This window comes from Thermobia domestica, chromosome 11, assembly GCF_964235325.1.
Source record: "Thermobia domestica chromosome 11, izTheDome1.hap1.1, whole genome shotgun sequence".
NCBI classification, from domain to species: Eukaryota; Metazoa; Arthropoda; class Insecta; order Zygentoma; family Lepismatidae; genus Thermobia; species Thermobia domestica.
In genome coordinates this window covers 17,304,318-17,317,749 of record NC_137464.1, presented here as the reverse complement: position 1 = coordinate 17,317,749, position 13,432 = coordinate 17,304,318, and the positions used below count along the sequence as shown (strand labels likewise).

General features: G+C 37.3%; 1 protein-coding gene across 1 annotated transcript in view; it reads right to left on the bottom strand.

The window, feature by feature from the left end:
* Positions 1-13,432, bottom strand: part of puf (ubiquitinyl hydrolase 1 puf) — a 151,054-nt gene that overhangs the window by 11,598 nt on the left and 126,024 nt on the right. The window contains exons 43-47 of the mRNA XM_081730121.1: positions 12,683-12,860; positions 12,167-12,286; positions 9,787-9,903; positions 2,082-2,316; positions 1,172-1,401 (exon numbers count right to left, since the gene is read on the bottom strand). Coding sequence (XP_081586247.1) covers positions 1,172-1,401; positions 2,082-2,316; positions 9,787-9,903; positions 12,167-12,286; positions 12,683-12,860 — 880 coding nt within the window. The remainder of the gene's footprint in view (positions 1-1,171; positions 1,402-2,081; positions 2,317-9,786; positions 9,904-12,166; positions 12,287-12,682; positions 12,861-13,432) is intronic.

The following is a 13,432-nucleotide window of genomic DNA, read 5'->3' as shown; positions in this document are numbered from 1 at the left end:
GCAAATTCATGAAGGAATCAGTGAAACAGTCCCCTTCGTCATATGCAGTGGTGAAGATGTGCGTGGCACAGTTGAAAGTGGCGATTTCTCAATACATGATGCTCCACGTGCAGGAAGACTAAAAATAGTGACTGTCTCCGAAATCGTAGATGAAATTCATAATATTATTCTTCAAAATCGTAGAATCTCAGCAAAACGTTGGTAGAAATTAAAAACATAGCAAATTCATAATGACTCGGGCATAGGCAAGCTCTCGGCAAAATGGATTACCAAAAACTGGCAGAAGTTCAAACGCGTGAAAGAATGAGGGATCAAGGGAAATCATCATCTATTTTGACCGCAATACCGACCGATTTCTGTCACGAGTAATAACCATGAACGAATCATGGATGGATTACTACGATCCTGAAACGAAATAATAGTTAATAGAATGACGGCACTAAGGTTCCCCTCGCCCCAAGAAGTTCAAGAGACAGAAGTCGATTGGGGAATTGTTTTCAACATTCTTCTAGGATAAAGACGAAATCGTGCTCATATAATACCTGCCCAAGAGTCAGACATTTAAGGCAGAGTATTATCTGCATTATTCACAAAAATGAAAGACAAATTTAAAATGCAACACCCGCCGCGGAAAATTAAAAACGGAATTCTGTTCCTTCAGGACAAAACCCCTGTCCATTGAGCACTGCAAACACAACCGACATTGTATGATCTATGGTTTCAATGTCTAAATCATCCTCCTTACTCCTCAGATCTAGTTCCTTCAGACTAGAATAATTGTGAAATTTCATCATTTTATGTGCACTCCGTCTGGGTTAGGCTACGAATTTTCCAGCAACCCCTCGTAGTCGGCTAGTTTTAACACTTGTGGTCCCAGGTTTAATTCCTGGCCGGAAAATTTTCAGTGCTAACTTAGCATGTAAGACAAAGAGAAATCTACGTCAGTTACAAGATGGTAATGAAAGCCCCTCTAGAAAACCAGAAATAATTATCACTGGGAGCTCCATACACTTACTACGCGCTACACAGAAGAAGATGCATAATCCGATTCGCCGTAATCCTTGCGAGCTGCAGTGTAAAAAGTGTTGACCCTTTTAGACTAAGAAGATACGTGATTAAAAATAAGTGGTGATGAAAAACTTGTCGGAGCGATACAAAGAAATGTTCTTACCTTTGAAGCTTCCAGCTGCCCGTGTGGAACAGCCATTTGCACCATCGGACGCTGAGGTCTAGCAGAAGCTTTTATTCCCAAAGGAAGCTTCTGTCCCCGTCGTGGGAAATAAGGTCCCATAGGCAGGGCATTGTGGCTTTCTTGGAAGGCGGCGTGGCAGTGAGACAGCAAAGGAACTAGCGCCTGGATCACTTCCATCGGAAGTAGTAGCAACAACTCCTTTAGGAGTTCTACAACAACCACAAACACAAAACAATCTGGTCACGTTTTATTTCTACGAAGCATCATCACATATAACACACGCTTATAACAACATAGATATATTATTTAAAATATAAAGATGATTATTTGAAACTTGAGCAAGTTCTTCCCGGTTCGTCTGCAGATCTTGTGGATGAAAATAAAATAATATGTATGTTGTTCCTGAGAATACTTACTGGATTCTTCACTGACAGGTAGGATTATATACTCATAATAAACATTTACTTGGCGATAACAATGTACTAGCAACGATAAGATCTTAACAACGCTGACACAAATTTAAAACCAAATCAGAAATATGGCTTTAGATTTTCAGCTTTATACACGTAATACATAGTTTTAACTTAACATCTTTTCTTATTCTTCTGCAAATATAAAAATATATACCGCCCATGAGCTAAACATAAATATTCAATGTTTTCTTCTTATGCTCGACTGATTTCGGTCTCAATCAATCTCGACTATTATTGACTGATTTTATCTTCAAATAATAAATCTATTTCCTAAACCTAAAAGAAAAGACATGCCAAATTTAATTAAAATTTGATACATTTTACGGAAGGTCAGTGGAACAGACAGGTAGACAAACAAATCACGCTGAGTCAAGTAGAATTTCGATTTTAAAACACCAAGATTATGCTTTACTTACCCAGACACACCTGTCGCAACTCTGGAGGATTGTAAGTGTTGAGAAGCGTGGCTAATTTTCGCAACACCTCTCCCCATTCTTTGCATCCAATGACAAGCCCTCGAACATCCTTGCTGTCTCGGTACATGCGAAGGCACTTGGCCATTTCCAACAACAAGGAAAGTAAATCTAACAGATCACCTGACACATGACAAGCTGTTGCTTCATGGTACATTACATGTAGAGTTTGGAATGCCTACAAGTAAACGATTACGTTAATTAACTATAGATTTTCTAGAACTTTGTACGTGAACATTACCATTTGTATTAACACTTAAAACAGAAAGAAAGAAACGAAAAATACATCTATTATCAATATAAAGAAACGAAAAATACATTTATTATCAATGTAACTGAAAAAACAAAAGATTTTATTCTTCAAGTCAGATAATTAATCTATTCATTTCAAGCAAAGAATTTAAAGAGTTATGTATCTATTTGTAAGAATTCTTTGTTTAAGCTTAAAGAAATAAATAAATAATACAATGTTCTGTTCGGTAGGGTCTTAAAAACAATGGGCTCGAAATTTAAACCCACCACCTTTTATTGTAAAAATAAAGTATTATACGTCTCTAAATGTTTTCAGTGTTCAATAAACATCCTCGGCAAACGAAAGTAGCCTCGGAATAAAGATTAAATATTGTCCTTAGCTTGTAATGGCCTTAGACACGCATCGAGAACAACTCCTTTGCTCATAGCACCCCGGGAGAAGGTGATTAAAGGATCTTTGCTCATAGCAGCCTCAGGAGTGGGAGGTTAAAGGGTATCTCCTTCGCTCACAGCAGCTCGGGAGATAGTTAAAGGAATTCTCCGTAGCTCATAGCAACCCAGGAGAAGGTGATTAAAGGATCTTTGCTCATAGCAGCCTCAGGAGTGGGAGGTTAAAGGGTATCTCCTTCGCTCACAGCAGCTCGGGAGATAGTTAAAGGAATTCTCCGTAGCTCATAGCAACCCAGGAGAAGGTGATTAAAGGATCTTTGCTCATAGCAGCCTCAGGAGTGGGAGGTTAAAGGGTATCTCCTTCGCTCACAGCAGCTCGGGAGATAGTTAAAGGAATTCTCCGTAGCTCATAGCAACCCAGGAGAAGGTGATTAAAGGATCTTTGCTCATAGCAGCCTCAGGAGTGGGAGGTTAAAGGGTATCTCCTTCGCTCACAGCAGCTCGGGAGATAGTTAAAGGAATTCTCCGTAGCTCATAGCAACCCAGGAGAAGGTGATTAAAGGATCTTTGTTCATAGCAGCCTCAGGAGTGGGAGGTTAAAGGGTATCTCCTTCGCTCACAGCAGCTCGGGAGATAGTTAAAGGAATTCTCCGTAGCTCATAGCAACCCAGGAGAAGGTGATTAAAGGATCTTTGCTCATAGCAGCCTCAGGAGTGGGAGGTTAAAGGGTATCTCCTTCGCTCACAGCAGCTCGGGAGATAGTTAAAGGAATTCTCCGTAGCTCATAGCAACCCAGGAGAAGGTGATTAAAGGATCTTTGCTCATAGCAGCCTCATGAAATGTTTTTTAAAATGAATTCTCCATAGCCCATGGCGGCCCAGGAAAAAGTGTTGAGGGTAAGTGATCAGCGATAAACTAATAGTTTCCTCTCCTTAACCCTTTCAGTCCTGATTTTTTTGTTTACTCTCCGATTTTATTTTTATTTTGTCTCATTATTCTTTTTGATTTAACAAATGAAATTTGTTTGCGGATATCATATTTAGAGAATTATGGATGAAACATTTAGCGTGCACTAGGGTTGAAATACGTATGTAAATACAAATGGCATTAATCCAAAAGATCATAGTGATCTACATAGTTTAGAAACTCAAAACACATCACTAAAACAGGAGAGGATTTATTGAAAATAGTTTGTTTCGCCGAGAATAAAACAGCTTATGTGGCTGAGCTTCGTCCATCGTGATAGCCCCTTCAAATACTCTACAAAAAATGTGCGTAGCTTCCTGACAACAGATGAAAGCACCAGAGAAATAGGGAAAGTGATTTAAGCAAATTCAAAGAATACTGACATAAAAACTCAGCCATTCTGAATCCTCCAGAGTAATTATGTTAATCTTAAAATATGATGTACACAAATGTTACCACCAGGTCTGAAAGGGTTAAGGTCTTCTTTTATAGACATCTTCTTGGAGGAAGAAACTCTAAGAAGGGAAGGTCGGCCTTCTTCGTGGTTTTTCAGAACCATACTATAGAAAATTACAATAATAATAAAATAATTAAAGTATCTACAGAATAGTGGACAGCTATAAAGAATTGCGAAAAGCCATCTGGGTACTTCAGTTTAGACAACAGAATGAAAAGTGTCCAGCAGCTGGCAGTTCAATGAAGAGCAACGGTACCACTCGGAACCAGTTTCGAATTTATCAGTCAGTCCTATGATCAGTTTTCAGCGTTTTTTCCCTACAAATTTACTCATTTTGTACAGATACTAGCTGAACCTGCGCTCTCTACACAGCGCATCATTCGCATATGAGCATAAATCTCCTTCTCATTCCTCACAACATATGTACATGTCCCTTTACAGACACAAGTGAAAGACGTCTTGATTTTAAAAAAATCGGCAAGGGCAATTATATCATAAAGGGGAGATTTTTTTCGATTATTTTTTCTCAATATCTCGCACCGTTTGCAAGATTTGAGCCTACTTCCGGTTAGAGTTTCTAATTCATGTATGACCAGTGTTTTCTTTCTTCCTGCATGCAGTATGTAATAAGCAAATACATTACATATACAATTAATTATAATGTCAGTTATATATGGTGTTCATTGGGCAAAACACACAAAAAATAATGATTTATCTTAAGACTCGAGAAATGGTTATCCTTCCTTTTTCACTATTATTTGGCCATGGAACAAACGCCTGAGAGATATACAACCCCAATATACAACATTATGGTGTTGGAATGTATAACGCATAGGATATGATGCTTTAGTTTTTTTTTTTTTTTTTTTTTTAATTTCAACGCTTCCAGCGTACCCTAAAAAATGTAATAAAGAAATAATGGCCATGTTTTTTTTTTAAATATTCAATTAGAACTGGACAATCTACGCAAAATTTCCAATCGATCAGTGAAAATGTTATCTTCCTAGAGCCTGCAATTTCCGAGATCTCATTGTCGAAAGGACTGACCATAAACATATAAACATAGTTTAAAAGCACTGGGAAGATGGAAGCACAATTCACATGCATTGATTTTAGAGAAGGCTTATTAAAATACAAAGGCTTTGAACAATAATTTTATATCATAAACTTTATGAAAAAGATATAGTTAACTAATTTAGATTATTTAAAGTACAAATACTTAAAACGTTTGTCTCTGTTAAACGTGAAATCACACATAACCGTAAATGAAAGATTTGAAAGCCAAAGTTATAGGTTCGAGCTCAGGCGCTTTTAATTGCTATTGTAGTATTTTAATAGATAGATTGTGTTTCTATGTACTTCACTCACCTCCGCGTTCCTCTGTAGTAGCCAAATACTTGAATGCTTCTAAAATTTCCACACAATTATTTGGCTACTACAAGGAACATGGATGTGAGTAAAGTTAATTTAAATAAACTCTGCTCAAGACAGTAAAGAGCATCACGTGAATGAGAATCTATGCAGGTATTCCATATATGGGATATGGATAGCCACCATTGAAGTCCTCGTCACCCGTGAAGATGTTAACGCATTGACTCCATTAACGAACAAGGGCAAGATAATAACTCAAGCTGTTTATTGCACGCACACAAAAAAATCGCTTTCGTTCACAAGTTAACGTATAGAGTAATGACGAACGGACGTATGGAGAAGTTTCTGCAAACTACTATTAACAGTGGCGCTAGTGTTTCACTATTATAAAATTCGGAAAATAGACGTTTCTATTTTTAAACTATCTGATTGCTTGTTTAAGCCTATTCATTTATTTTTCACATCAGTTTGAAAAAGTAGTTTTGTATGACAAATGAAAATTTCTCGTGTACATTTTCAGGCAACATTTTTCTATGATTTCAAATATAGTTTTAACACTGAAACAGTGCACCGAGCGACTTCATTGACTTTTGAGTATGAAACACAATCCAATAGGATTGCACAACTGTATTCCGAATTCCAGCGTAGTTGTATATTTCTCAATAATGAATTTCGTGAAGCTCGTCCTTCTACGTCTGTTATTGCCAGTAATTTGATGGTATGCGTGACAGATTGAGAGATATCGGCATGTAATATACCATGAGATTCAGGCACCCATAAATATTGATATGAAACCAATACATACGATTTTTAAATGTTCACCTGAACGTACGTAAACTTTCAAGCTGTAGGATCCCACGCTTTTTGATCGAAGCTCAAAAATAAACTGGTCTCCATTAGTGTAAGGAAATGCTCAAAAATTTCTCAAAATTACAAATGTGGTGTAATACATAGTTACATGGGAAAAACGAATCTATTCATATGAACCAGAAACAACAGCAATCCACTGTTTTGGTATCACAAAGTAAGCTGAAATCAACAAAAGCTGTTCGTTTGAGGAGTGCTCCCAAGCAACTGATTGCTTATTTCTTAAGTTTACCACACAAGTTTACCATACGGATGTGGTTACCATAACTTTAGAAGATAGAAGGGCTGTAAATACTGAGTACTATATAACAAGTGTTTGTCAAAGTTATCAATAAAAATCATCAAAGTTATCAAATTGTCACATCATTCTTCACCATGACAACGTCGGTTCCCAGCCAATACACCAAACTGTTGAATTTTTGTCTAGTAATAATGTCGAATTAATGATTCATTGTTCATACTCACCTGATTTATCACCTAATGCTTTATTTTTGTTCCCACATAGGAAAAATACGATGCGTGGTGAGCGTTTTTTGTCGCCTTAAGTAACTGTTGACGAATTTCAAACAAAGCCTCAAAGTGAAAAAAAAGTTTCAAAATTGGTTGAGTTGAAATGAGATCTTTAAGTTTTACGTCCCACAGTTATGCCGGCTAGGCTAAAGAAGACGCTGATAATGAAAAATGAATGAAATGGGGAAATGAAGAAAGTGGGAGGAAACGGGAGAACCCCGAGAAAACCCACGAACACGGTGTTTGTCCACCACAAAGTTCATTTGGTGCGAGCTGGGATCGAACCAGAGACCCCGAGCACCGGAGGTGAACGCTCTACCATTGAGCCGCCGCGGCCCTATGGTTGAGTTGATTGTGAGTTTAATGTCCCTTTCAGCAGCGAGGATATATGAGACGGGACCTACTGATTAACGTGGAATCCGAACCACATGAGCTCCCGCCGGTAGTTTCAAAATTGGTTTTAGCGTATGCAAAAGTGTATCTATCTTAAAGATAAATACTCTGAAAAACAATACAACATTGCCAGTAGTCCTCGTACTAGCATTACAATCTTCTAAGGCCATTAGTGTCACTCTTATAAATATTATCTACTATTCTCTAACTAGCTGGCGTCTACTATTAATCCAATGTTCTCGGGATTGCTGCCAGAGTGAGTGTTGCTATGCTGAGCTTTCGTTACCATACAGCGGCAACATCTTCAGAGTTATGTGATATAACTCTTCTATACCATACAGCGGCAACATCTTCAACACATAGCTCTGAAGATGTTGCCGCTGTATGGTAATGAAAGCTCAGCACAGCAACACTCACTCTGGCAGTAATCCCGAGAACATTGGATTAATATTTATGTACTATTCTTTCGTTATTATCGTCTTGCAAATTTACTTCCGTCCAACAGTAATGTAGCTGCTCTTGCTCCTTGCTTTATCAAAAACGGAGGTCACCATAACCATCACACTGAGCAAGTATAGTACTGAAACAACTAAATATAATAAGCTAATCACACTCTGGGATTATAACACCAGAAACGAAAAGAATACTTCGTACCAAGTTTGAAGAATGCACAACCTGACAACAATGCAGACGCAGTTGCATGATGTTTCCCGGACGTCGAATTGGAATGGACGCCATGATCATTTGACCTCAACCCAAAACTTTGTGTCATACGGACAATTTGGAAATGTACGTTGTGACGATCTGGATCATGTCAGGGGAAAATTAAACCCTATAATGGTTACTAGCAAACCCGCACGTGCTGCGCAAACACAGGACACAATTGTTGTCTGAATAATTGAATATGATGCAAAAATAAAAATATTTATTGCTAGCAAAGTAGTTTTAATAACACGTTAATAATATCTTTAATTAAGAATTTTCCGATAATTAATTGGATTTAAGACGTCCTCGAATCTAAGACGCACCTCGATTTCGCTGGGTTAAATTAAGGAAAAATAGAAATATGTTCCATTTTTACTATTATTAAAGCGCTCTTTGATATTGGTCATTTTCGGTGATTTTTATATATCCCTCTCCCCTCCGCATGTTGCGGGGAACGGTATGATAAAAATTATCCCAGACCCGAATGTCATGTATGTTAAAAATTTGATCGAGATCGGTTGGGCGGTGCAAGAGTTATAAAGTTATATATATATATCCCCTCCTCTCCTCTAGGTTCTACCGCCAAAGTGAAAATATTAAAATAAATAAACTTTCCAGGCTCGAACATCATCTATGTTGAAAATTCGATCGAGATCGGTCAGGTGGTTCAAGAGTTATTAAGTTTTATTTATTATATATATATATATCCCCTCCCCTCGTCCTACCCTAAGTTCTACCGTCAAAGGGATATCATAAAAAAAAAACCACCCCACGCCCGAACCTCATCTATGTTCATAATTTGATTAAGATCGATTCGGTGGTTCCAGCGTGATGAAGTCACAAAAACAGTCACTTTTATTTTTATTCCTTTTACATTTATGTTCCCCCCTCCCCGCCCCTACATTGTGCCGTCAAAGTAAAATGATGAAAACATCCCAGGTCCGAACCTTATCTATGTTGAAAGTTTGATCGAGATCGGTCGGGTGGTTCAAGTGTTATTAAATTTTATTCATTTTAATATATTTCTCCTCCTCTCCTCTCCTCCCCTCCCCTAAGTTCTACCATCAAAATGAAATAATAAAATACTTCCAGGGTTCGAACTTAATCTGTGTTGAAAATTTGATTGAGGTAGATCGGGTGGTTCAAGAGTTATTAACTCACGAACATGGTCACTTTTATTTTTATTTTTATTGATTTTTGTATATCTCCCCCTCCTCCCCATCCCCTACGTTATTCCGTCAAAGTGAAATGGTAAAATCCATCCCAAGCACGAACGTCAACTGTGTTGAAAATTTGATCGAGATTGGTCGTTTAGTTCAAGAGTTATTAAGTTTTATTTATTTTTTTATAATACCCCCTCCCCTAAGTTCTACCGTCAAAGTGAATAACTAAAAAAACACTTCCAGGCCAGAACTGCATCTACGTCAAAAAATTTGATCGAGATCGTTCGGGAGGTTCAAGAGATTAAGTGTCACAAACATAGTCACTTTCAATTTGAATCTGAAGTTTTTTTTTTTTTTTGTTTACAGACACCACTATTAATATATAGATTCTGGATCCTCAAATATTAAAAGAGAAATCAAACAGTTTGTTAAGAATGATGGTAGACAAGTGGTTATATTTTGTGCTCCTCATTAGTTCAACTAGTTCGAGACTTTATAATCACCCTGCACACAATAATGGAATATGTGATAGTAATGTGTCTTATCACGTATATCTGGGTAATAGAATACTTACTTCGAATAACATCTGAAGTCCACCATTATACACGACATAAAGTCGATCATCATCGCTGTCAATCAACGTTCTAAACGCGGAGATCAAAGTCGCCCAGCACGATCTGCCATCCAAAACCTGAAGAAAGAAAACAGAAATGTACGAAAAATACATAAAGTGCCATCAAATAAAAAAGTTCATTTCAAAATACTCCGAAATACGCGAGAGGTACCTTGTGTATGTGAGTCTCCCAGGTGGTGAGGATCACTGACTAATGACTTTCTCTTTCTTCTTCTAGGTGCAACGTGGTGTTATGTGACTGAACAATAGAGATGCCGCTAATGGACGAGACCATGTAAGAACAGAGGGGTGAGATACACTTGTTTCATGATGAAGGTACAATTCAACGGATATTTTTGTATAGAATACCGCTGGATGATTTGACAAATGTGTATCGGACCAAAAAAATGTGTCGGTGTTTTGTACCAGACGAAACATATTAAAGGACGACTGCTCGTGGTTAAGACGGTTGAAAAATCGCATTCCTGATGTGACACTAATTGTCACTGACAATCTCATTCAAGACAGATGAATTTCCATCAGCCATTAGTGAGGATGTGCAAGTGTCATATGGGTGTGTGCTCAACATTGTCAAAAATAATCTGGGTTACAGTGAAGTGTGTGGACAATAGGTGCCAAAGTGTATGTCATTGACTCATTTTATGCGATACAAGACTTCATTTGTAATATCATTGCTGGAAATGAATCCATATGCCTGCATTATCAACCTGAATCAAAACGGACAATATGCAGTGGAAACACACAAGTTCACCAAAATCCGAGCACAATCAGCCAGCAAGGTTATGGAGACTGTATTTTCGTTGACCCTGGTTCCGTACTAGTGGAGTTCCTTTCAAAAGAAACCATGATTAACGCAAATACATACTGCGAAACACTTTGTCGTCTGAGAACAGCAATAAAGAATAAGTGACGCAGCAAGGTTAGTAAAAGGCATCGTTTTACTCCATGATAATACTCGTCCCCATGTGGCTAAACATGGGACCTGCAAGATTCCTTCACTTGGGAAATGGTCGACCACCGTAGTTACAGTTTTCACTCAAGTCCATGTTATTGTTATGTCTTTTGCCTAAAGAAGACACCTCAGAGGACGCCGCTATGCCTCAGTTGCAGACCTGCACCATGCTGTGATAGAATGGTTTACTTCTAAGCCTAAGCCCAGACCTCTTGTACCAAGGCATTCATCAGCTGGTAGCCAAATGTCATGAGTTCCTTAACGCGTGTGGCATACTTGTGAGGTTGTGCACTCATAATCGACTTCTATAATAAAATCTTTCCATGGAATTGGACTTTGACATTTGATGGCACTTTATATAATTTTCATTCTTTTCTACAATTACTCATTGATTAAGAAATATGATTTCTAGTATGCTATACTTCTAAGTGCATGATTTTCAAGGACACAACAGTAAATAATAAAATGCTTACCTCTGGTATGTACAGTACAGGACAAAAATAAACGACCTAAGTCGTCATTATTTTTAATGGCGTTTTTGATCGTTTATTTTCGTCCTGTACCTTAGGTTTCTAGTTCAACCTCAGATCAAGTCACTTGTATAGTGAATGAATACATAGCTTTCTCGCAATTTTATCATTTTGTAACTATAACATTATTAGTTTGAAATTTTTATGCAAATCTTGTAACGAACATCTCTGAGGAACGTGAAGCTCAAATTCTTTTCTACTGTGCAAATTCATGGTTCATTCGGAACGGTAGGGAAAAAAAACTCTCCCAACATAGAGATTGAAACTTATTTTACTTATTTTTAAAAAAGGTTTGGGAACGACACTACACAAACAATATTTAAAAAAAAAAAAAAAAACTACAAACCAACATGTAAGTCGAGAGTATTTTCCCAACTCGTAAGAAAATCCTTACTAATATGACTCTCAACAAGGTTAAACCTATGAAACGGCTTTTAATTGGGTAATGTATAATCAGCCAATTGACTTTTCGCTTTTCATTCTTTCTAGCTCTCTGTAACGGTTTACCAATCCTTTAATCATCTCTAGCCTGCAGTATTTTTCTTTCAATTCACGAGTTATAAATTTCACAGCTTACACACTAGTTACCACAGGGTAGTAAATGATGTCGCTTTAGAAGGCAGTGTGGCGTTCTTTCAATAATAATAATACCTTTCATATTTAAATTACTTCTATAAAATGTCAATATTACATGACGTAACCCTACCGTCAATTATCCCGAGCCTTTCAATTATCTCACAGCGTCATTAGTCTGTAAAGCTACGTAATTCTGATAATGCGCTTGTATGAATGAATGAATAAATGCACGAAAAGAACGTGTTTTTAACTAAATACTTGCCTGTAAGTACAATTGAAGAGTTTGTCGTCTAAATGTGTTAATTTCATGCACTTCTTGTTCACTGCTATCTGGATACTTAGCCACAAATAATTGCATCAATTTAAATAATTCGTCTACAGCCTGTAAATAAAAAGGCGAATCACGTAAGAAAGCAATAATCACACACATGCAACGTTCACGTTAAATATGTTATTTCACTTTCAATTCAATTTATTCACATTTCAATTATTTTTAAAATAAGATTTTCAAGCAACACCTGGATTAATGGTAATGTCACAAAATTAGGCATACCTTCTTGTTAATTCAGTTGAATTACGGTATTGTAAATGAACTTTAGGAGTTTTTTCTCAATGGCATTTAAGTGTTCTACAAAATAATTATCGAAATCTAATTTTATAATGCTTTATCTTACTTCTATCCGTACAACAAACAACAACAATAGCTAAATTTCTAACATAGAAACATACATACACAAAAATTTCTTATCTAAAGAAATAATAGATAAAACAAACTTACTGCACTATACTGGGTAGGATACGGCGTAATATTTTTAAAAGCCCAGTGGATGTTTTGATGATTAGCTAGTTGCCTGGTAAAAGTTCTCGACTGTTGACAACATAGCCGAAGGAGACCATAATAGCTAGGCAACATTCCGCGATTAAAAAGCACCACATCTTGATCATCATGGTCAGCTCTGGAAATACATGATCAGTCAATTAATAATAAAAATAAAGAACTACCATTCATGCTAATTGTAATGCTTTTTATACTAATCTGAGGACGTTGAATCTAATGAAACTATTTTAAAACACATTCGTTCACAGGGATCACGAGAAAAATGACCTCAATGTTGGAATATTTATACACTGGTGTCCGAACTTTAAGCACAATGAAAAAAGTTGAATGTAAAAACCGGGAAGTGTGTCGCAAACACGGGAAATGTGGCGAGTTGACGCATACTGCGTGTGAGGCCCATTGAACCGGGCGTGGCAAATATCAGTTTGGCGCTCTTTGGGGAGAACTGAACACTAGTGCTTCGAGCCGAAATGCGCGTATTCTGTGTAGATCTCTGTTGACGAAGGCAGTTCAGTATAACAATAGACAGCAGAAATATGGCACAAAGGCATCATTAGGACGCTTACTAAGAGTTGCACTATCGGTTGCCTGAAACGAGGTAACATACAGAAAGCACGGGCAATCAATGTGACACAAACTGTTGTCCCCAGGTTGCGGAAACACTTTATTGACAAAAGAGACGTCAATTGT